This window comes from Homarus americanus, unplaced genomic scaffold, assembly GCF_018991925.1.
Source record: "Homarus americanus isolate GMGI-L3 unplaced genomic scaffold, GMGI_Hamer_2.0 scaffold43707, whole genome shotgun sequence".
Taxonomy (NCBI): Eukaryota; Metazoa; Arthropoda; class Malacostraca; order Decapoda; family Nephropidae; genus Homarus; species Homarus americanus.
This window is the reverse complement of record NW_024724449.1, coordinates 495,019-520,824: the sequence shown is the minus strand read 5'-3', so window position 1 is coordinate 520,824 and position 25,806 is coordinate 495,019. Positions and strand designations below refer to the sequence as shown.

Here is a 25,806-nt window from a genome sequence, read left to right as displayed (position 1 = left end):
CTAATTGTGCCACCAGACACAAATTCGATGCACGCTGAATGAAAGGCTCCTTCCTATTGCTGCCAATGGGCGCGGATCCAAAATTACCACAGACGTGCTACACACCTCCAATACACAGCACATGTATCTTGGCTATTAGTGTAAAAACGATGACCCCACAGCAATTTCACTTGCAATCATTGATATTCCTTGTTCTTACTGGGTAAAAAGAGAATAAGAAATAACATTCAAAATGAACCAGATAACCCCCTGAAATGATTCTTATTGAATTATCGAGAATATTAACTTTAAAAGCAGGGGCATAGTGGGAAAATTGAGGGTCTCCGTCATGTCGTTTTTCCGTCACCAATGGTCGATTCCCATTCACAACCAAGGTTGCCAGGTTTGGCCTTTTCAGAATCTTGTTGGCCTGAAAACAAAATTCTGCAAGCCATGGGTGGTGTGAGTGAAGCTTGAGTTGTGGGCATGGGTGGTATGTCTGAGGTATGAGTGGTGTGACTGAAGCATAGGCGAGTGTGGCATGGGTCACGTGTACCTGTTACAAGCAGTGTACTGGGCCTGTTGTTGTTTTTTTCTTTCATAAATGACATCCCAAAAGCTATACACTCCTCCATACAAATGTTTGCAAATGATGCCAAGGTATTCAGGGAAATTAAGAATCAAACAGTGTGTGAACAGTGTGTTAGCTTCAAGAGTGTTCAAAGAAATGGCGGTTAGGATTCAATGTCACAAAGTTTTAAGGATGCACCTAAGTCGCACCAACAGTAAGAAGGCATATCACATATCCCAATGGGAGGAAGAAACAGCAATAATAGAGATCGGATGTTAAAAGTACCTAGGTGTGTAAGTTGAAAACGAACTGAAGTTCTCAGGCCTTTGCGAGAAAAGGGTGAATCAAACAACTAAGCTGATAGGTCTTTTAAGAAGATCCTTCAGATATTTAGATGGTCTGTCCTTCGTATCACTCTTCAAGAGTGAGGGGCTTCCTGTTTGGCCCCTAAGATATGCTAGAGACTGTCAGTTGATCGAAAATGTCCAGAGGAGGGCCACCAGACTGGTACCTGCACTATGGCACCTCGGTTACCCATAGAGATTAGAACACCTGCAACTGCCTAGTTTATATTTTAGATGGGCAAGGGGTGACCTAATTGAAGTTTATAAACATCTGAGGGCACTACTCGGTCGAGTGTCCATTCCTGGAACTAATAGAAGCCCGCCCCACAAGAGGTCACAGTTCAAGGTTGAAGAAGCCACAAGTCCAGAAAATTGTGAGGGCAAACTTTTTCAGAGTGCTAATTGTAAACTTTTGGAACAATTTGCCAGTGTTGTGACGTCAATGAGTGTGACCTCTTTCAAGGCCAGACTTGAACAACACTAGTGCAGGTTCAGATACATTCTAGAGCCAGTACATGCCCAGAACTTGCCAACAGTGGGTAACAGAGGTGAGCGACTGCCCAAGTGGCAATGAGGCGAACAGTGGCGAGTCGCCCCAATCTTGCTTTTTTTTTTAATAACATACTGTACTTTTATATTGCCTTTTTTTTTTTACAACATTCAGTAAACATATATACACACACACACACACACACCAAGGATGATACTGATAAAGTATGACAAACAGTTGGAATGAAAACCACATATCACTACAATTAGGTAACATAATGAAACACAATTTGAAAGTTGACTAATATATTTATCAATAATATTTACACTCAATCACACACTGTATACCACAACCATACACATTGCAGACGTGTGGGGCACTGCCAGGAAGGTTTATTCAGATTACTGTATGTATCAGTTGTTGATCACAATTTGGGGTATTAGGTCTGCAATTAGCTGATGGGGATAATGGATGGCAGACTAGAAAAAGGTGGGGATTATGGTATGGTGCTGGTTCAGTCAATACCTTGGTGGATGATTTAATAGTTCAATCCTAATTGTTGTAACATTCAAATAGCTATGTGAAATATATTCAATTTTCATTCTTCCTAATATTAAATCAAGATTCGACTGAATCAATAATCCAGTGTGTTAATGAATAAATCTAATTCCTCTACTGGAGCAAACACCCGGCAGTGCCTGTGTGAGTATAAAGTCAGGAAAAAAAATGGGTAAAAGGAATTAAATTATCAGGGTACAAACAAGTATATATTTTTTATGGGAAAATAGTGTTGATAGATCCTGAAGAGTAAATACCAAAGAATATAACATGGCCCAATATACCCCACATAGTTTCTATACAAGACAGGCAGAATACAGTTTCATTCTTTCACCGCTTTGTCACAGACTGACAGTTTTGGAAAACTGGCAAATGCACAAGCTGCATCACATGTATAAGGCCACATCTCTGAAGCATCAAATAAGTTCACAGTGCCTGAGAAATATGTCAGAGGTCAAATCATTTCTGGCATTAATACTCCCAATTCATCATATTACCTGTTCCTTATTTTACTGTACATGTGTGTGTCTAAGCAGATATGTGTACACACACAAGTTGTCTTAATGTACTCTATGTATATATTTACTGCATAGATATACATTTTGTCAAGCCATTTCCCACTTAATACATGTATGTATGTATGTACTGTAAGTACACATATATATTCACAGCATACTGTATTTATTGGGTGCTGTGTCAGTTCATACCCAGTACAGTAGTCTATTATAAGGGAATAAGCCAAGGAATAAAGGAGTAGTACCTCTTAATAGTCACCTCCATACTATACTATATTCCCAATTTGGAAAAAAAAGTACTCACAAAGTGTTCCCCCACCTCCCTTCCTTAACAATCATTAGTGATAGATAAAAGGGGGATCAATGTTATGGAAACTCTGACAATGGGATTGGGTTTTAGTTTACACTTTTGAGTTCTAAGTAACATTCAAATGGACAAAGTTAGACTGGGTAGTAGCATAAGAAATCACATGCATTTCAAGCTGTGAACCTGTCATGAGCTACTGCATCAACACAGAATAATCACCTAAATCACAGCTTAGGTTGATGACCATTAGGCCTTGCCAGTATCCTAGACTTGGGATTCACTGATATGCGGTGAGAGGAATGACTCCTGATTCTTTTCGATTGTATCACAATAAGTATGCCACTAGTTTAATTAGGCAAAGAAAATAGAGAAAACAATATATGTAACAAGAATTATGGACCTTAAAAAATGCTGCATGACAAATACCTCATAATTCCGAGAAATGTTTAGGTGGGCAGGTGGGTGGGGGTATCTTTGTTAGGCAGTCTGCTAATATGGACACTTTACTACATTTACAGATTAAAACCAACAAAGTGGAAGCTAAGGCAAAGAGGCAATTCTACAATTGTTTAACAATGCTCAACATGTGAGAAGATAAGTTTTCATTTATATCATAAGACTAAGACTCACTGCTGTATCATTTTTTCAGCACCATATATCAACCACCCACTTTGTAATTTACATATACAATTTCACCAATTAATCAATTCAGAATCAGACATTAATGTATTATATGAGAGATGACTGAAAAATCATTAGGCGTTGAAATGCCTATAAGTTTTTAAATTTTTGCTCGGTACATCATGATGTTTTGTTGACTGTCTCTTTTACGTAAGACTGACTTGTACAAAATGCATGTATTGTCCCAAGGGAAAAGTTTGTCAGAAATTAATAAAAATTCATTGTTAGTTAGAGAATTCGATTTACAATATCCTGAGATTAAAGACTGGACAGTATTCAATCTATAAGGTGAATTCACAATGTTAAATATTAACTTGGTTTTCTTGGGATGATCAAAACAGTACTGTTATTACTGTATAAAAAACTACACAATAGAAGTGTATTTTTACATAGGATGATGCATGACAAAATTAAAGAGCAATTTTCTAGGAAGTGATGATAAAGGAGCATTCTTCCTAGAAATAAAACCAATAATATATACAGTACTCATTGACAGCAACTAATAATGTTCCAAAGAAATGTTTATACACTGAGGAAAACAGAAGTTACTAATCCTTGACATCCGAGTTATTCTACTCATAATGTCTTGTCAAATATACAACAGCAGTATGAATTATGCCGATATGAAAATCAACAACTTAATTTTCTACAATGATAAACTATACTTTAAAGAATCATTCAGATGGTAATATGTCTAAACTGACTCATTAACATAACATGCATGGTAGAAATTGTGCAGCTTCATCTTAAAATCCCATTTGGTTAAAGGTGATCTTGAACAATAATCCCCTCACTAGATAAACCTCAATATGAACACATTTTTAGCCGTGGTGCTTCGGTAAAGTGACTAGTCAAAAAAAATCCCAAGTAACCAAACTTAGGGTGTGATTGTTGTGTTGGCGACAGCTTCTACATCATTAATTCACACCCTGGAGCTGGCCATCCCTGTTACACAAGGGCCAACCTTTATTTGGATTGGGTCCTATTTGACATTCAATCCTCCAATAGCTACTTTTTTATGACTTTTACATTTTGACACGAGTGAAAATATAAAATTAAAACAAAACTTGGGACAAGACAACCGGAGACAATTACAAATATCAACTTATTCTGCATCTAAACTATGATCTTGTAACACAATGTAATTCAAACAATATGATAAGCAACTTATTCAAAAATACCCCAAAAACAAAAACAAAAACAGTGCATTTAAACTTGATGAGTACTATACTGTACAGCATAGAACTTTATACTAAAACTGTTATGCCCTTTACAAAGTTGACATGTGCAGCGATTCTGAGCTTTTGATAATAATTAGAGCTTACTCTGCCAGTCACCACTTATGACACTTTTTTGTTGGATTATTTTTTCTCCTTCTAAAATAGGCCATTTCATTCTTCATGGTAGAAGATAATAATAATGATGATGATGATGATGATGATAATAATAGTAATAATAATAATAATAATAACAACAACAATATAACTAATAAAAAACCTCAGATGTAATTGGGACAATTTTCTTCATTTTGGAGTACAGTACAGTAAATTCTGGTGTCAGTTATGGAAGTTCCAGTGTTAGCCCTGACAATTATCAGTTTTTCTTGTATTATACAGGAGAGAAACATTTGGAGTACAAAAGACATAATGGGGACATTTGTGACCCATGAAATCACCTAATTTTGATTTTAATCCAACTACTGTATACACAGATAATTGTAGTTTTCAATAAAATACAACCCATCATTTAGTACTGCACTTGAGATATACTTCTCCTTTCAACTATTGAATTAAGTTTTATTTTGAAGTACAGTACATCACTCAAGTTTGTCTGCTTGCTGCTGTAATTCTTTTGTTCATCACTCTCATCCACGTCTCCTTTTTACCGATACCCTAACTTCACCAAAACAAATAAATCCAACAGTAAGTGGTGAATGATGAAATAAGTTCCATTAAAAACAACGCTAACATTATTTGCCTCTTCCGTATTTGTGGTGGGACATAATAATGCAGTGCAAACTTGACATTATTTTTTTTTAATAGAAGCATTTGTATATACTGCTAGCAATTCTTTATACAGTACTTAAAATGTAAATTAAAATGTGATAATCAGGCAAAAGAAACTAACAAAACAGATATAATGCAATAAAATACTGTAGATTGTTTAAGCAAAACTTTCTCCCAAAGAATTTTGTTTAGATTCAATTTCAAAATTTAAAATTACAATTTATTGCAATTGTGTGCATGTGTGGACAGTACTGGTAATATATATATATATATATATACCTGGCATATATATATACTTGAATGATTGCGTACCCATGAATACATGTAATTATAAGTATTAGCAAGTATGTGTGCATGTGTGTGTGTGCAAGTTTGTGCCAGAGTCGTAGTGCGTGTCTCAAGAGCACAGGGTGAGTATCGCCATTGGTGCCCCTCCCCCTTATTTCCGCTCGCAAATTTACATTCTCGATAGTTAGATAATAGATAGACAGATGTGAAACAAATACTAACTTGCTGTTGGTGGTAATTAATAATTGGAATAGTCTGATGTCAGCCAGATTAATATGGATAAGTGATTGCAGTCACCTAAGGGTTTCAACTACTTTACTGTTTATTACAGGCATATGGTACACAAAAACTGAGAGCCAGAGTTTATTAAAAAAAACAATCTTTATTTCATTGAACTACGGTTAAAAAAAGGCATTATTAGCTACACATCAAGCTATATAAATCTATACATATGAAAAATATACAATGATTTAAGCAAACATTGAAAAGAGGTGTTAGTAGACTACAACTCAAGCTATGCTGAATGTTACAAATAAACTTTGCGTGCTTTGATTTCAACAAACTTATCTATGATGGCGTCAGCATTAACACTTTAAAAATGACTTTTCAGAGGGAAGGGAGAGGTTTGAAAGGTGCTGTTTATAGATGATCTTAGATGGTTTTTAATTAATTTTTAGCTCGCTAAATGTTGACTAACAAGAAGCCACTGAGACTGCCACAGTTAGCATCAAAACAAGAGCTATGCAAAAATCAGGGAAAATATCTTTGCCGTCCATGATAATGACTTGTACAAATTCTCTAGTATCTTTTGGCACTACAATATGACTCTCTTGGTGATTCATAAGCCGCATGTGACAATCTATTACATCCTGATACGAGTGAATCTGCTGCAACGTCAGACAAATAAAAGCTTGCAAAATTTTGGTAACATTCTTTTTTCCGAGTTGGATTAAGACTAGAGCTGAATATATAATTCATGTTCAGCAAATTTCCAAATCTATTATGAGTCATGCAATTGGGTACACCTGCTTCTAATTTCCTCCTTCTATCTGTCAGTTACCACACGCAACACAGAACTTAGTTCTTGCTGCAGAGAGAAACCTAATCTTCCACATTTTCTCCAGGCATCAGTTTCTCCTTTCTAATTCTATGCTCTACAGTACTTTTATATCATAGACTTTGTAACTTAAAGACCAGCTGCAACAGCCTCTTCAACTAATCCTTCTCGATTCTCTTCTATAAATATGCAAAGATTTTCCGTCACTTGCAGCTCTTTCAATGTTCATCTGTGGATCTTGGAGTCTTTTTTATCTTTTTTTCGTACAATATTTAGTCTCCCAATTATCCGACTGTACTCCAAAATGGAAGCAGAACTACAAAGAGAAAGGTCAAGAGATTGTTCCTCAAGCATTCAACGTTGCTCCTCATCTCCATATTCTCTAGAGCATCACCATTCATTTCTCCAAGTATCTCGACTAGACGATTAAAATCCTGACAAATCACTTGTACAGGGTCTTCTCTTGCATTCCATTGTGTCTTAGCTTAGCTGTAAAATTTTCTTCGTTATAACACGATGAAGGAAGATTAAAATTACAGTAGATACCTTTCTTTCAAAGAAGGTAATGGTAAAATGCTCCAAGACAAGGATGGCACCGTTTTAAAAGTCAGGTACTGAGTGCATTTTGAGTTGCCTAACACCCCCATGTGATACACACACACACACCGAGAGGAATATGTGTAAATAATAGACATGGTACTTTTTTCTTCTTTAAAAATTGCCCGATTCATTCTCATGTTTATGATTAGTACAACTTCACCTAGATTTGTATCCTTGGTTTTTAGTATAAACGTAATCATCTGAAATATACACACGTCGTTTGTAACTATTATGTTTTTTCCCAAGTTTTTATTTAGAGTGAGCATGATAAAGAAGCTGCATTAAAACATGGCATCATTATTCTAATTAAAATTAGCTTTATATTATGAGCACATAAAACACTGGACGAAGTAGAAAAGCAGCTAAATAATGTTACTGATAATGCTGAGGCTTTACTTTAAAAGATTATGGGAAAATACAGTATGATGGTACACCACGGTAAACACAGTCATCTGTACGCCCCTCCTCCTTCCCCAGACCTATGTCCAGGGACAATGGCCCCCTACCTCCCCCTTGCTATGACACTGGTTTGTGCACATGTGTTACTGTATGAATGTGTTTGTGTATTTCAATCTGGGTTAATGTTTATGTGTGCACATGTGTGTGGAGGTGGATGGTATCGGTGTCACTGAAGGTGCGGATTAGTATTTGTGGGCATGTTAAATTTGGTATTATTGCATAACACATTTACTTTAGTCTAGCCCCAGTTGCAATCCAGAATTACATTCCATATACAGTACTATATAACACATATTAAGTTAATGAACAGCCAATCCAGTGATCACCCTGTAATCATGCCACATATGCATGAGCTACAATATTCTCAAGGCCTGTAAACACAACAGAAAGACCTATAACTACACAGTAATGAAAACATCATCAATCTATAAAATTCAACCAGAGCACTTCATAACCTAACACTATATAGCAGTACTCCTTGACAGCCATAATTCATTATATTGGTCAAAGATGCAAATTATCAATGCTTTTTGGTTTTACCTAATGCAACCAAAATAGTGATAACAAGAACACAAATACAGTACATGGATAGATATGAAATATTGTATAATACATTGCCAATTGATGTGAAGTTATGAAATTTTACTAGAATACCCATTAAAAACTGTCAAGGAATCCTGAAAATCACAGTTATTTTGAATCTACACAAAAATATTTTACAAATGAAATATGGTAAAAAAAATTATACTTGGTAAAAATTTATAAAAGAACAGCATAAATGTTTATAAACTTAAAACATGAGTGTCTCAATTAGCAACTTGTAGTTAAGATCCTAACAAAATTGCATGTCTGTGGTTTAACCACAACTGGCATTCTGAAGTAAACAAGGAGAGATGTTACAAGCAAAGGGTGGCATGAATAGCACTTTTGCTTGGCTCTGACTCTTCACCAGTAAAGTAGGAACCTAATATCCATGCTCAAAAGGATTACTTGTTAGTTACATCACATATCTAAGTACTGTAACTTAATTTTCAAAATGCTAATCAGTTTTTTTTTTGTTCAGAAATTCTAACTTTTTTTTAATACTAACTTCAAGCACACTATTTTTGAGTGACAATTTAAGCCAAATTTCTACAGGCAGCATTGAATACTTGTATTTAGAGCCTCAGAAGGAATATGTGATAACTGAAACATTATATGGTATGTTTATACTGCTTGCTCCTACAGCTGACTTCTCTTTGTTAATAAGTTCCCTTGAAAAATTCAAAGACATATTGATGATAATAATAACAATAATAATAATAATAATAATAGTAATAATAATACAGGGTAATAATAATAATAATAATAAAAAGCATTATCAAACTAGGTCAAGGCACACACTGTCCTAGATCGTAAGTAAACTGTACTGCAGAAAAAGTGCCATCTAATGTATTTTATTTAGATATAAAAACCTACCGTATACAGAATAATGAATAAGGGGATTACTTAAATTGAAGTCAACTGTAGAGGAGGACAAGATTGTCATCTCAAGCTTTTTGAGAAACATACACTAATACTGAGTTGCAGTAACACTGTCATCATGCATCATGTGTAATGAATAATAGGGGAATATGACTTAGTTACAAGCAACCAAACCCTTGCCACAAATCTGCTGCTTCCTAGGCAGAAAACTCTTGGCTCAAGCTTAAATAACACCCTTTGACAATTAAGCTGCAGCAACATTGTGAGCATAATCCACACGAACTCTTTTTTATTTTTTATGCAGTTTGCTTGCCCTGCTACCTAGGCACTCAAATGACTATTTTTTCTATAATGAATCTAAGAATATTATTTGCCAAGAACACAGGAGTACAATCTGCGCACTCATAAATTTTATCCCTGCTAATGGTACATCTCACTGTCAGAAATAAAACAAATACCTATATGAATCCTATGTACAAATTATTATTAAATTGCTCTTCATAGAATTTAACCATGTTAGCTGCTAATCCTATCAGCCATCTGATTTCTATTCACAATAATCTCTCATAAATAACAACCTACATGAAATATTCCATTCTAACATGGACTGAAATCTGAGGCCCCACTTTGAGGCAAGTAAATGTTTGCATGATCATACACTAGTTCTACTAAGACTAGTAACCATGACATTACTAGCATTTCTCATGCCTGTCGTTATCTTGGTACTGTCAAATGTGATGTAAATTGCCAAGTAGAACCAGTGTACAGAATCAAAACTGTAGACCAAAACACTTTCAAGTAAGAAACATCTACCCCCAAAAATGTATGAAAAGGACAATTTGTTTTGTTATATAGGCAAAGCCACTGCAAAAGCATAGCTCATTTTTACCTTCTTTTAGACTGATATATTGATACAGTCATTAGGAAACTATTTTTACGGTTTTAATAAAAACTCGAAGAGCTACTTTCAAGGAAGTTTCACTGGAGTATAAAGAGGGTAACTTTATACAATAGCTACATTACACTGGTATGGTACCAATGTATATTCACTGTATATGAAACTTCTATTCTAAACATAACATGATCACAAATATTCCATAAAATGGGAGGAACATCAAAATTAAATTCCCAAAAAATTTTCACAGACAAGGAATGTACTGTACTGTATTGATATCCAATTTAGGGAAATAATTATATAATTAATGTGATTTTGGTTTAAATACTATTACTTTTGCTTAACCGTACCAAATATAACCAAAACAATCTATATGTTCATCATAATTTTCTTCCTGGTATAGATGGAGGATTGATCCTGAATTTCTATATTCTAGTAGGGTCCATAGTCAGGTGGCTTTCAATGCACAGGCCACTTACTGAGATCAGGGTCTTCCTACTGTTCCCCATAATGAACGACATGATTGTTACAGGGAGGGTTAACACATCAACCCTGGCTTATATTATGGAGACCCTAATCTGCAAGTACTCAGCCTGTATTTCAAGAGCTGCCTGGCTTAAGACCATATGCTAGAGTGTAAACTTATGAGAATGGCATTAAAATTTTACCTCATCCTACATGTAGTTATAACAGATAGTATAATATCTGTACAATAACTATCCTGATCACCAGTGAGAAGGCTGAGTCCTACTGCACTGCCTATAGTTGATAACAAAATTTATGGTAAATAAATTCTTGATTCATTAGGCTGTGCACCTTATAACCGCAATTTGTGATACCATTAACTATCAGTATCAAATTGTGATTGTTTAGTTTAATAGCATGATACAGAGGTGGTTGCTCAGCTCTTAATAAACTGTGATCCACATCTGGTTTGCTTACTTGTGGTGGGAATGTCATTAAGAATAAATAGGTAATGAGTCTCTTAGGCTTCCTATTTATTCTTTAAAATTCACCTGACTCAAAAACTCAAAAAAGAGGGTTTTTTGGCTATTTTGTTGAGAGGATAAGTATCTAATAGATATAAGAAAGGTTCCAAATACTATTCTTCGAACATACTGAGGGTTATCAGTTTGACTGATACCCCCCACAGTTTATGTTGAAGCTTAATCCTGATATTTCAAAAACATATACCCCTGTATTACCAATTTATTAACACTTATATCCATGACCTTCAGATCTTCATTTGCTTTGTCAATAAAACCCCCACTGTAATAAGCCTGTTTCACATTCTTTAAGGTTCCGAGTATTCCCACCAGTCCTTCTCATAACCTTCGTGGACGTGTTCTAGTAATTTTCTACGGCGTTGATCACAGTACCTAAGGATACGGAGAATGGATTAAAATTATGTAGCATATACTGTTCTTTGTTCAAGATCCCACAGCCCCATCCTTACAATAATAATTGGGTTAAAAATATTCATACATCTGAAGCATCTAAAGAAGCTGTTACTATACTCAAAATTGCCTTCTATGACAAATAACTGGCTGTTATTATGAAGAAAAAAGATTAAAAATGATAAAGCACAAAAATTAAGTTAAAATCTGTACTCAAGACTAAAATGCAAACATTTATGCAATAAAGCATCAGTAATTTGCCTGTCAATACTTAGGAAACCTGGGAAAGTTTAACCTGATTAGAAAATTTTCAAAAAATTTGGTAATTCTGCTACAATAAAACTTTGCCAATGCTTTATTCTGATATAATGATCACCTCATTGTAATCACATGGTTTTTATGGATGAACTCTGGATAAATTTGGGATAGGTTTGATAATTCCAAATGATCTTACAAATTTATCTGATACATATTCTAATCACCCAACATGTAAAGTCGGAGCAAAAAATTCAAATCGTGTGCCCCTTGGAGTCACCTGGGGAGGCCATCTTGGAGAAATACTCCAGGGATGTATTCTTGTTCACCGATCATAACAAACACCCCCCTCCCTCCCCATCCCTTGTGGAGAGCCCTGACTGCCCTTCCTTAAGGCAATAGCTCGTGTCATTCAGTTCCTTTCCTTGAATTCACAGCTGAGGGTGGTGGTAAGCTTATTTAAGTGTTACACCAGCGATGGTGGCATTGTTGCCAAGTAAGACTCATTACTAGCCACATCCCCCTAACCTTCTCCCTACCAGGCTGAGGTGTGAGCTATGTTATGCTTATTTTTAAACTCTTAATTGTGGGTAGATACACAGTAGAGTTCAAATTTATTAATTTTTTTTTACTCCGTTACATGCACACACATTCATCCTTAATACATAATATGCAAAAAAAGTAAAAGAAATAACTATAAGGTAAAAGAAAAAAAAAATTTGTGCATGAGAAATAGCACATTGTCTTGCTTCAAACTGACCCTAGGTCTCAGTTGCAAGTTTTGAGTGAAAAAAATATAGCTAGTCAAGTTAGGGTAAATTTGTTGGTTAATCTGAGTCTACCTACTCTAGGCTCAAGACGACAGCATCCGCAGGCGAGTACAATATATTATACGTGTACAGTGGTGTTTTAAATAAATATGGCTCCATGCAACATGCGGCATTTCAAATCAGGAAAATGTTCTTCAGTGCAGAGTGGAAAATTCCACTATCTCCTCTGTGACACAACTCCCCATCATTATACAGTGTCAAATTATTTTGTTTAAGGATCTTTTATTGAAACAGTCTTGTATAGAATTTATTCAGGATCACTATGGTATCAAATTAATCTTTCAAACCCAATAAGAACAGATATTGTAAATAAAAGTTCATAAATTTTTTCACTAGCCGCAAATATTTTCGCTAATTCCTGCGGTCTAAATGTAATGGGAGAGTGTTTGTCCATGTCAGTTTAGACTCTATTACTCTTAGAAAAGTTTCCCCAGCACCAAGAAACATTCCGAGGATGTGGGCTAGTGTCTGTTTGAACAAGATATGTACAGTCTCTCCTTGACTTACGACAACCCGGACATACGATCACCATGGTCGTATAAAATATTTTTCACATTACGTATTTTCGAGTCCCAATGTTTGGTCGTAATGTGACGCCATATGACAGCTTGGGCTTGGCCACCTCGTGGTGTACAGCATCCACGTCGTAGCCCACTCAGTTGGTGTTTGGCCGTCATTGTTGTTGTTATTAGTGATCGCGCTGTGTACTGACAAAATTTTCGTCTGTAATTCCCTTTAAAATGGCTGGAAAGCGTAAAAGTGAGAGTTCTCGTGGAGCTGAGAAGAAAAAGAGACAGTCAATTACTTTTGAAATGAAAATGAAAATAATAATGCAATATGAAAATGGAAAAACAGTAGCAACCATTTCATGCGACCTTGGCTTCTTTCACTCGACAATATCAAAAATTTTGAAGGACAAGGAACGAATTCGAGAGGCAGTGAAAGGATTAGCACCTATAAAGGGAACAATAATAAAAAAAAAAAGACAAGATCCTTTTCATGAGATGGAGAAATTACTTGTGATATGGATGGAAGATCAGCTGCAAAAGCGTGTACCCTTAAGCCTTCTAACCATACAGGCTAAGGCAAGAAGCTTTTTCGAAAGCCTGAAAGAGCAGGCAGGAGATGAGTGTGACCAAAACTTCACAGCAAGTTATGGGTGGTTCCAAAGGTTAAAGAAATGTTACAATTTGCACAGTGTAAAGGTGAGTGGAGAGGCAGCAAGTGCTGATGTGGGTGCCGCTTAAGCTTTTATGGAGGAGCTAGATCATGTCATCGTGGAGGGAAATTATTTGCCCGAGCAAATATTAATGTGGATGAAACTGGCTTATTCTGGAAGCGCATGCCAGAACGGACATACATCCACAAAGAGGCGAAGACCATGCCAGGATTCAAGGACCGAATCACACTTCGGTTGGGGGGGGAATGTAGCCGGTTTCAAGGTAAAACCCTTCATGATATATAATTCAGAAAACCCAAGGGCTTTTGAAAATGTCAGCAAGCACACACTGCCAGTGTTTTATCGCAGTAATAAGAAAGCATGGATGACCCTAGCACTGTTTGAGGATTGGTTCCTGAGTTGTTTCATTCCACGAGCCAAGGAGTATTGTCTGCAACAAGGGGTTGCGTTCAAGATTTTATTAATTTCAGATAATGCTCCGGGACACCCACCACTCGTGGACGACCTGCACCCTGATGTTAAGGTAGTCTACCTTCCACCTAACACTACCTCTATCATCCAACCCATGGATCAAGGTGCTATTGCTGCCTTTAAAGCCTATTATTTACGTACGACCTTCGCTCAGGCTATTGCTGCTACTGAAGGTGAGAAAACGCTCAGAGAGTTGTGGAAGGACTGCAACATTTTGCAATGTACAAAGAACATAGCTTCAGCATGGGATGAGGTTACATGTCAGTGCATGAATGGAATATGGAAGAAGGTCCTGAAAAGATATGTGAACAGTTTCAAAGGATTGAATGAAGATGAAGCAATTTCTGAGATTAGTAACAAGATAGTGCAGATGAGTAAACAGCTGGAGTTAGAAATTGATAATGAAGATGTTGAGCAGTTGGTGGAAAGTGTAGCAGAAGAGCTAAGTAACGAGGATCTTACTGAACTGGATGCACAGAAAATTGCAGAGGAAGAAGAGACAAAATGTAAAAGAAGAACCTGCACCCGCCAAAAAGTTTTCAGTGAAACAAATGGCAAAGGCATTTGCTACTATTAATAAGGGGATGCAAATGTTTGAAGAAATGGATCAAAATGTTGAGCGTTTTGCAAAAGTTGACAGACTGATCCAAGATGCACTTGCTTGCTACAGGGATATTTACAATGAAAAGAAAAGGCAAACTGTGCAGTCTAAATTGGACATATTTTTTAAGAAGTCACCCACTGCTGTCTCTTCACTCCCTAAAGATGATCCAATACCTTCAACAAGCAAGTATGTTAGCCTGTGTGAAGAAAGCGAACTTGATGACCCTCCCAGCCATGTCTCCTCCTCTGTTTCATCCAATTAATGTAATCTCCAGGCTTAATTAAAAAATTATTGAGGCCCCGTGTGCATTCAGCTGACTACATTAAAGGTAAGTGCACAGTAACACTGTATTCACTTTTTATTATTGATTACTTTTACTGTACTGTATTTCATTTTAGAATTTCTATGTATTATTTTTGCCTTTTCGACTTACGACCTGGTCATCGGGACGGAACCCCGTCGTAAGTCGAGGAGAGACTGTAGCGGGATTTTTCTGGGTTTGAGAGAATCATCTTGTTACCCAGAAATCTCTCATCCCTGGAAGAGCTGTATACCATTTAGCAATAAAGACACTTAGCATTTTTTTTCAAAACCATCCTTCACTCCTAACAAACACAAGAGAGAGAAAAAGAAAAGAAAAAGTTAAACTTGTTTAACTTGTGATGGATGTAACAAAAGCTGAACTTACCTGTATTTATCTTGAACTTTTTGTTTTATATCTGCCAAATTTTCTTGAGTTATGTCACGTTCTAGATATTCACTGAGAGTTTCAGTAGCACTTTCAACATCTTTCTGGTTATCCTCAAATATCACTGACTGGTTATTCTTCCGAAGGTAATATGCAAATACGTATGTGAACATTAATGTTTGCCGACATTCACATAAAATGTCAACAGCCTTTTTGAGGAACTGAACCTGTAATGATAAAAATAGTGGGATAGATAATCTCAACACAGGTTGACTATAAAGTCTGTTGTTGATATAGTCTTTTTGACTGAAGATGACGTTGACAAAAGGATTTGAATTTAAAGATCCGAAAGATGAAATGTTATTTGGTGATTACTGTATGAAAATTAAGGCCTTTCAATAATGTTCATTCACATGAAACTGTCTTAGAGCATTATTAAGTTCTCTTAAGTTTGAATATAATGCCTCAATTTAAACCATTCTCAGTGACTGCTTTGTGTCAAGATAATACAGTAACTGGGAGTCTTGGCATGTGTTCCTATAATACAGTACAGTATATAAAACAGAGAAGGTTTAGACATCCTATATATATACTGTACCTCAATCCAAGACATGTTGTGTTGTTGCATCTCCTCCATCTTCTCTTTAACAGAAGCATACAATTTATGTTCAAATTTTAATGACTGCATGTGGTTCATGTAACGATTACAGTAGAACAAGTAACGTTGAAGAGCAGCACGAGACTTCTCCTGAGCATCCCGGGCCTGTTTTGCTTCATCTTCATCATAACGATTGCACGAGTACCTGTCAAAGTGATGGATAATAAGCAACCGAGTCACAAAATAAAAGAGAATATAATACCAAACCAGTAATTTTTTAGATTTACCTTGACATCAGAAAATTAATAATTTCACTTAACTGTTTATAATACTGTACTACTTAATTAAATATTCAAGCTATGTATTTCACAGTTAACCTGAAAAAGATGATATACAGTGATCCCACGGTTAATGAGTGCCTCGGTTAACGAATTACCTTCCATACGATTCTTCACTTCGGTTAACGAGCAATCCCTGGATTAACGAATTCCTTACGAGCGCCCCTCAACATGTTTTCGCTTGCTCACTAGCTGTCGTATTAGTCCGCCAATACAGTAATCGGTTCTAGGGCTTAAATTCCTTACCATTCTAGTAAATATCAAGAAGGTTGTACATTCAATAATTTTAAAAGTTTTATATTAATTTTTTTAGTCACTTTAACAATTATTGAACATAATTGAAGTACAGGAAACTAGTTTTATGCGCGCCAAACAGCCACTCAACACACCAAGCTTGGTGTCAGTTTGTTTACAGGTTCAGAGGAAGGAACATCTTGTTTGAGACTCTTCAACATAAACGCTTTTTTTCTGTGTTTCCAGTCAAATTATTGGTCATTTTGAAATATATTTTACATATTGATAATATATAGCGCAGTGCAGTGTTGATTTAAAGAAAATAATCTTGAATTACACCAGGTGAACTAAAATTTTATGGGTGAAATGGCGGCATGGGGTGACTTCTCTTCCAACCAGGAGCCCTACATACACATCTCAAAGTAAGTGTACTTTACTGCATTTATTTTTCGTTTGTATGTAATTTTCGGTGAGCTGGAACCAATTACCCAAAAACCCATTGAAACAATGGTTTTGGTTAACAAATTATTCGGTTAACGAGCTACCTTTTGGAACGAATTGTGCTCGTTAACCGAGGGACCACTGTACAGTAAAATCCCTATACCTAGGCCTCCAATAAGTCGGAATATGTGATAAGTTGTCACAACACCAGGTAACCGTTACATTTTCTGAGTACAGTACAGCAGTTGGCAAATTGGAGCTAAATCGGCAGCACCTGAGTCTCCCGCAAGAACTCGTCAAGCCGACCCACACGTGGCAACCCGAGTCGGCCCAGGGAGCGTCAGTTTACGTGCGCCTCTTGTCAATGATAGACCTCAGCTCGTCCAAGTTGATCTACACAGCAATTACTTCACCTTTTTGTGGATTTAAGAAGCATGTCTGCCCTGCAATGCACTCTACCACCAGGATGGTGTCTTCATACATATCAGGTGTGAGTAGTTTAAAATCTCCTCCTCCACCTTCTATGACATCAAGAAGAGAAAGGAAAAGGTTTGTGCCTTCAGCAAGAAGATATGGGGAACTTGTTCAAGTCTAAGAAAAGGATGAAGCAACCAAAGTATGAGAAGCTAGAGAAGGCTGTCTTCAAGTGGCACAAACAGGAGAGGTCTGTAGGCATACCCATTATAGATGTGGACATACAAAATGCTGCTTCTCGTTTTGCTAGGCACCTTAGCATTCAAGATTTCAAGGTAAGTGCTGGCTGGCACAAAAAAAAATCAGAAATTGGCACTGATTACATGAAAGGAAGTTGTTGGTGAAGTGCTCAGTGCCGATCTTGGCAGTATCCAGCCATTCAGGGAGTCCCTCGCTGCTCTCATTAACGACAGTGGCCTGTTACTAGCCCAGGCGCACAATGGGGATGAGACAGGCCTTTATTGGAAGTCTGTCCCTACAGACACCCAGGCAGAAGAGTGCGGCTACTGCTCCAGGCCGCAAAATATTCAAGGAGCGTCTGTCTGTTCTTCTCAGTGCAAATAGAGAAGGGAGTCATCACTGCAAGCCGATAGTTGTGGGGAAGTCCAAGAACCCATGAGCCATCAATAACATCATGGACAAGCTTCCTTTCCACTACAGTGCCAAAAAAAAGTGCATGGTTCACCAGCAGGAGGGGGAGCATTACTAAGGGTTGGAAGGGGGAGTCCCCAGCCGAGCAGGGTTGCTATGATGAGACTTGAGGGAGGCCATGCGTGACACAACCAGCCTCTACGCACATGGCCTCCACAACATCATGTTTAAACGAATTTGGTGGAGGTATGTGTATTAGTGAGCTACTTTGAACTTTGGTTTTGGAGTGGTTTTGGTGTGGGAGAGGGAGGGGGGGGGGTGGATTTAGGGGGTCCTCCTGACACATCCCTTATCTCCTCATCTTACAGTATAATGGGTTTGCTCTACACAGCACTTTCTGTACAGATACTGTTAAGTGTTATGTACAAATTGTAGGCTTAAGTTTATCAGAACAATTATTTATAGTGCCTGTAAAGTGTTACTGTTATGTATAAAGTGTACAATACATGTAGTATTAAGTTTGTCAGTATAGCAATGTTCCTTTGCTGTCCAATCCTTTTCCTATACAGCACCCAGATTGTAACTATCAGTTGCCTGCACCCATGAAGCAGTTGACTTCTGTGGAGGAATTTAAAAAACAACAAGATCTTTCTTTGAAAGCTTATGATCCTGAACAGGGTACAGTGACGGAGAATTACAGTGTTTAGGAAGTATGAAGAGTATTAAAACTTAAAGGTACACGAGTGGTGGAAGTTGAACCGTCACTTTTTGTGATCTTTTATTTAGTACAATATTTCGTTTTATTCCCAAGTTTTTGACTTTGTAGTGTTTCGAGCGCTAGTGAATACTTTAGAAGACCTGATACTTTTGAGAAACAAAAGACCAGCTATTATTATTAGTGTATAGTGCCTTTGAAATGTTGCACATGATAAAGCCTACAGTGCAGTACAGCTTATCTGCCTTTTACAAGCTCATCAAGAAATCACCTCGGTAGTGGGGCGGATAAAGGAATAATTGCGCAATTTGTGACAGAAGCATGAACTTGGCATAAATATATTAATTACTTTTTTATATGGAACCCATCTTGCCTGTCCCCTAAGTGGCCATAGCCAACACTAAATGCTTTCCACTGTCTTGTGTAAGAGAGAACACCATGTAACACCGTTATATATAGGAAAACCTTCAAGAATTGTTGCAAAGACCATTAAAGAGGGTACAGATAAATGTAATAAGACTCCTTCTGAACTAACTGAGTATTTATTATACTTTTGTTTGCCTCAGGTGAGCAAATAATAGGGGAAGTTAGGTGCAGTACTAATGTATGTGTCACAAGCAGTGAAAATTTATTTTATTACATACTGGTACTGTACCTTCAAGTCTAATATTATATTTTTATTGTACTTTATTAGTCTCAAGCTCCAAACTAATACTTTTTCTTTAATAACAGGTGCATGATGAACATTGAACGATATTGTGTAGGGATGTGCATCTTATTTAACTGGTGGTGGGCAAAAACCATGAAACCTTGTTGATCAGATGAATGAAAGCAGCAGCAGCTGCTGCATGGCATGTGTTTGACTCTCCTATTTGCACCGTTTGTTCTGGAACCACTCTGAACAAGCCCCCCCCCTGGTGGTCATTGCCAAAACTTCTAGAAGACTAGAAACTTTTCCCCACTCTGTAGTGCGGGTATGTATAAATTATTCTGTTTTGTTCGAGTTCAAAACCTTTTATGAAGTGAAGTGTAACCGCATGAAGTCATCTTGTATTTGAATTGAAATTGGGATTAAAATTTGAGGGCTCAAGTGGACGATAAGTGGGAAATTTAGGTGCAATATACGATACAGTGTATGCATAACAATATATCATATAAAAAAAGAGCTGTCCAAAAGTTTCTATGCTCTGCATATCTCTGAAGTAAACCTGGAAGTGTAATTTAATACTGCTCTGCAATTTTATGTTAACATTTTCAATCTCCAAATTTAATCTGTATTTTTAATTACAGATGTACGCTGTAATTTAGTTGTCTTTAAACATAGTATCTATGACTTCATTTGTATAAGTTGTGCTGGACTAACTTTGATATGCCAGTAACCTAGCTGTTGCACTGCATGAGTTACACCTGACATGTATATGATATCCATGGCATCCTGAATTGGGTCCAAACAAAAAATGACCCATGGCATCGTGTATCTTGTGATATTTGTTTGGTTTTAGACTCGGCACTGCTTACATTGTGTATCTGAAATGTTATAATTTAATGAAAGCATGCATGCTTGCTTGTATATATTAGCCTTTTAATATTTTAGGGCTGCTACTGGTAATCATGGAGATGGTATTTTAATGCTTGATTTTCTTAGGTCTGTGGTGATCTTTCCATTTATCTGGGTAAAAAAATTACTAATATTCTTCACACCTTATTGCACTATCTGTTGGGTCTGCAAATGTGCAATATCCTCAGTAAATTATGTCCAAACAAGATAATGTTTTAAATGATCCCAAACATTTGATTCAGCTGGACTCATCAATGGTTCAGAGTCAAATACAGAACCATTAACTAGTAGTCAGCCCATTAATTAAAAGCTGTGTGTCCTTTGAGAGAGTAAAACCAGAAGTTGATATGATCTGTACATTTTAAGCGTGCAAATGACGCTGATGCTGGATATATATACTGAATATGTAGCTTCAAATATAAAACTTTCATGAAATCAATGAATTAGTTTTCAATATAGATGTTCCGTAGCTGGATGAAGGTGCGGGTATTGAAGCTACATTTTCTGCCAATGAAGCATGTTGGCACAAGTCATGTAGCGAGAAAATAAGCAACTTATGTCTAATGAGAAAACTCAAGCAAAAGGAAGAAATAGGTAATCCAAATCCAGTAAAGACACGTTGATCTACACGCCCAGCCCAGGTGGATGAAGAGATGTGCTAAGTCTGTGATAAACCTCTAAAGAGCAGCAAATTTCACCAAGCATTAACAAAAAGCATAGATTCAAGGTTCACTTATCTGCAACAGAGTTACAAGATACTGTACCAATCTATTGAGGAAACTTGCTGCAGGCGACAGGGTAGCTTTTGAAGCCGAGTAACACGTGAATTGTTTGAGAAGTTTCTACAATCATCATCGCTGACAGCAACTCCCTGGCTTGGATGCAGAAGAAAAATCATTGAGTGGAATAGCTTTCGCTGGACTAGTTGCTTACATAGAGATGTTACGTGGTGATCAAAGCCTCAGCCCCAGACTTCAACCCTACTGCTCTTGGGCAGCTATACCAGTTGCATCTTTTACAACCTGAAGTCAAATCATCTGATCGACTGCACACTACAAGGTTAAAGAATAAACTGTTGGCTGCAATTCTGGACCTGTTTGTGCATCCTCAAGGACGAAACATAGTGCTCATGTTTGACAAGAATGTCGGAAATACAATCAGATGGCATGTGATCATGACCATGATGAGGAGCCATTAACTCACAATAAAGCAGCACAGATAATAATAAGAGACGATGTCAATGAAAAATATCTTTGAGGGCAGATTCCAAGAAAATTGTCATGATGACTGTATTCCTTCATCTCTGAATTCACTGGTAAGCATGATATTAGAAGGACCATCAATTCTAGATCAACCAGACACAAACTCTGCTCAGAAGCGTGTAACCGGCTTTGAATGTTGTGAAATCAAGGCACCATGGGATGGTATCCTCCACCAGCCGACGCTGCAATGGAGACCATGAGACACCATCGCCTATCTACCTAGCATTGAAGATACACGTGGTATTAAGGATACGTTCACTAGTTAACATGTTACATACCAGGGGTTTCTGTATCTTATATGATTGAATGCTGGCAATCTCAACTGATGTAGCAAATAGTGTTCGTCAAGAATATGATGAAACAGGGATCGAGTGTTCACCAACATCATCTCCACGACTGGAGCTGCCAATTCCATCCATGACATGGGCATTTCCTTGATGCAATACCCTAAAACACCCAAGACAAATGCCTCCCATTGATGGAATGCTCTGCAAAAACAAAAAACTACCAAATTACCAGATTCATACAGCAATGTGCCTCCTGCCATTTTACAAAAAGACAATGTTGTGATCCCTGAAGCAGGCAGGAGGGCCGGTAACTCAAGAAATAGTAAATCTCCAAGAACAGTATTACCAATCAGTTTAATAATAATAATAAAAATAATACGTAGCCGGTCATTTGTTTCTCAAAAGTGGCAGTTCTTACAGAGAATTCACTAGTGCTCAAAACACTACAAAGCCAAAGACTTGAGAATAAAAAGTAAAACTGAAGTACTACAATATAAGATCATAAAAAGTGACAGTTTGACTTGGCTGACTGGATCAAGTACAGTGTGCCTGCTTTTATGCAAAGAACACTTGGAAAAGGGTGGTAATGTAATAAAACATTTAAGACAAAAATGACACAGCGTTCTGAGTTAACATTTTTTTTTGGCTGCTCTGGTGAATGATTCTTGACTTCTTAACACTTGATGACTTAAAATTGTTCATTATCTCCTTAAATATGCAAAAAACCTAACTTTTAACATCTAAAATTTGTTGGTTTTGCAAATTACACAATGCTATTAGCAAAATGCTTTTCCTATGCAAGTCATATTGCACAAGGACTCCACTGCCAAATATCAACTGATTGTGCAAATTTTAGGCTGTGTAAGATCCCACACCCTTGTATCCACCAGGGGACACTGTGCACTGAGTTTCATATCCCAAAAGGTTCACAGCAGGTTAGAGCAGGGGTTCTAAAACTTTTTTCAACCATGGACCCCTTATATACCATGACGCATACAAATATTGTCAATAATCAAAGAATAAATCATAGTCCAAAGCATTTGTTCATTTCAACCCAAATTCATAATACAGTGAACCCTCACTTTACGCGGTTAATTCAACCCACAGGGTACCGTGGAAAGTGAGAAACGCGTAAAGTGAACAACATAACATATGGGATTAATTGAAATAGAGACCGGGCTGACCCCCAAACTCCACTTTTTGACGACACACAACTATGTTGTAGTAAAAATAACTTCTTAATTTTATGATGGTATGCACACACAATTAATAATTAAGAGAAATATCAATAATATTAGGTTTTTTAACACTTACATTAGTAGAAAAGATGGCTGGGCACACGGGGATGGGGGTTGGTTCCGAGGCAGAGGGCAGATTATTGGCCCTCACCTGTATCACTATCCACCACAGAGGCTTGCAGGGCCTCTTTGTCAAACTCAAAGTCCATATAAGTCCATATCCTCACTATAATTATCACTATCACTGACTTGGGCGGCTGTGGTGGGTGGCGGGTGAAGAACTCGGTAATGTTTTGATGACTGGGCGACCTTGTGCGCACCCTGCGCGCCGCTCTCGCGTAAAGGGTACACACATGGAAAGTGAGCATTCCAGTTTCGGCAGGGTACCACGTAAACGTGGGCGCGTAAAGTGAAAATTAATGCGTATATGTATATATATATATATATATATATATATATATATATATATATATATATATATATATATATATATATATATATACATATTGAGAGAGAGAGAATTACCATGAAGATCCATGAGGCTCCCACGGCCCAAGGCAGACCCAGCAAAAATCTGCCTTACAACTTTGGTTCTTGCACACCATATGATTACATCCTCCATCCTTCTCAATTGTCACTTTACACTTTGGACATTCCTGAAATACAAAATAATCATTAGGGTATACGTATATCCTTTTAAAAGAAAGTCTGTCTTTTTAATAAGCTGAAAAAGTAATATCTCTGCACTTCTTAACAATATATTTTCATCTCCCTATTGCAGTCCTGGACTTATTGGTTCCAGGGAGCCTATGGACTAATTCAGATATGATGTTCCCATCAAACATTTTGGTACACACTGGCAAATCTCCACAAAACACTCAAAATAGGTTTCCTTGTGGAATATGCAGTCCACTTTGTCCTCCCTTGTCTCTTCTGGTTTACACTTACACATATTTCATCAATCTCACACAAAAAAACTTTTTTTATTGAACTTTCTAATATCCCTGCACACATTTTCAGCAGGTCCATTACATCTCAATCTTACTACTAGTTATTCAATGTTATATTCCTCTGTCCTTCCTCTTCAATGAGGAAGGAGGGACTAGTCTCCTTCCCCCGGTGTGGCTCATCAGATCAACAGATTTTAACATGCTTTGATGAAGGTGATTTCCACAAGGGAGGCCTCAGTTGGAATAAAAGTGTAATTCAACAAAAGCTGAATAAAGAAACCAAAGATTTTAAAGACTTTTATTGTAACACAGTATTTTGACGAATATAAGCCACACCCTTTTTCATTAAAGAAAAAAAAAAAAAAAGTGTAATTCAACAAAAGCTGAATTTTAAAGACTTTTATTGTAACACAGTATTTTGACGAATAAAAAAAAAAAAAAAAAAAAAAAAAAAAGAGGAGGAAATGGCTACTGTCAGAAACAAATTTTAGTAATGCCTCAAGAATACCCATAAGTATTACCGTAATTCCTTGTGGGCTCTACTGTAATACCACTTCTAACCGGCCCCAACCACCATAACTACCTCACCTTAAGTCAAAATGACCATCAGTACCACCATCACTGTGCATGTCATCTACCTGTGAGTTTGTTAATGAGAATGAAGTTCAGTGAACTGTACCTACTGTGCCCAAAACCCTCAAAGTAGTAATAAAACACTAAATCATATTTACTTCACCATAATTTTTGTACAAAACTCATACTGTGGCTTATATTTGTCAAAATACGGTAGTTTGGTATTCTGGAATGCAACCTCATTTTCATCATAGAAACAACTGATTTACAATCACCTGGGTCAGTAAGAATACAGCCTGTAGCTTGGACAGGAATTACTATCACTGTTATTCACAATCTACTAACTTACTTTTGTGTTTGCAGCAATCCAATTGGAGGTTTCCGAGTCATCATCACACTTCTTAATCCAGCGCCTAAGAAGGTGGCATTTGACAGGGTCATGCCAGTTTTCACCACAGTTGAAACAAAACACATTACGGCATTTGCACATAACAGGTCGAGCATCGGGGTATTGCACCTTGATGGCATAATTACAATCAGGGTATGGGCACCAGCGTAATAGTCGGTTACACTGTAATAAAAAAAAAAACACAAGAAATTAATTAATACAGTATACATAAGATACCAGAAAAAATTAAGCAAATGCATTATTATTTAGGGACTGTTATATAGCCACTGTAAAAAAAATAAGTTACACTAACAAGCACAAAGGAGTGAATTTTTTCCACCAAGAACTAATGTGGTACCTTGGTTATATCAATATAATCAATGTCTTTGTACTGGATGACTCTCTATGTCTCAACCTAATGTTTGGCAGAAAAAAAAATTGCCTTAGCTAGAGTACAGCTCAAACCATAAGGCCTAAAAAGAAGTTGATTATTAAGAGTTGGAATGCACCACTCAGCAAA

The 25,806-nt window shown here is 36.9% G+C and overlaps 1 protein-coding gene across 2 annotated transcripts in view; it reads right to left on the bottom strand.

Annotated features, from left to right (window-relative positions):
* Positions 1–1,672: 1,672 nt before the first annotated feature.
* The window catches only part of LOC121864393 (E3 ubiquitin-protein ligase arih1-like), a 35,698-nt gene continuing 11,564 nt past the window's right edge, over positions 1,673–25,806 (bottom strand). For both annotated transcript variants that reach the window (XM_042363415.1, XM_042363416.1), the window contains 5 exons: positions 25,248–25,469; positions 23,901–24,031; positions 16,238–16,442; positions 15,640–15,866; positions 1,673–11,593 (listed from right to left, as the gene is read on the bottom strand). In XM_042363415.1, the coding sequence (XP_042219349.1) occupies positions 11,509–11,593; positions 15,640–15,866; positions 16,238–16,442; positions 23,901–24,031; positions 25,248–25,469 (870 nt within the window). In that variant the 3' untranslated portion in view covers positions 1,673–11,508. The remainder of the gene's footprint in view (positions 11,594–15,639; positions 15,867–16,237; positions 16,443–23,900; positions 24,032–25,247; positions 25,470–25,806) is intronic.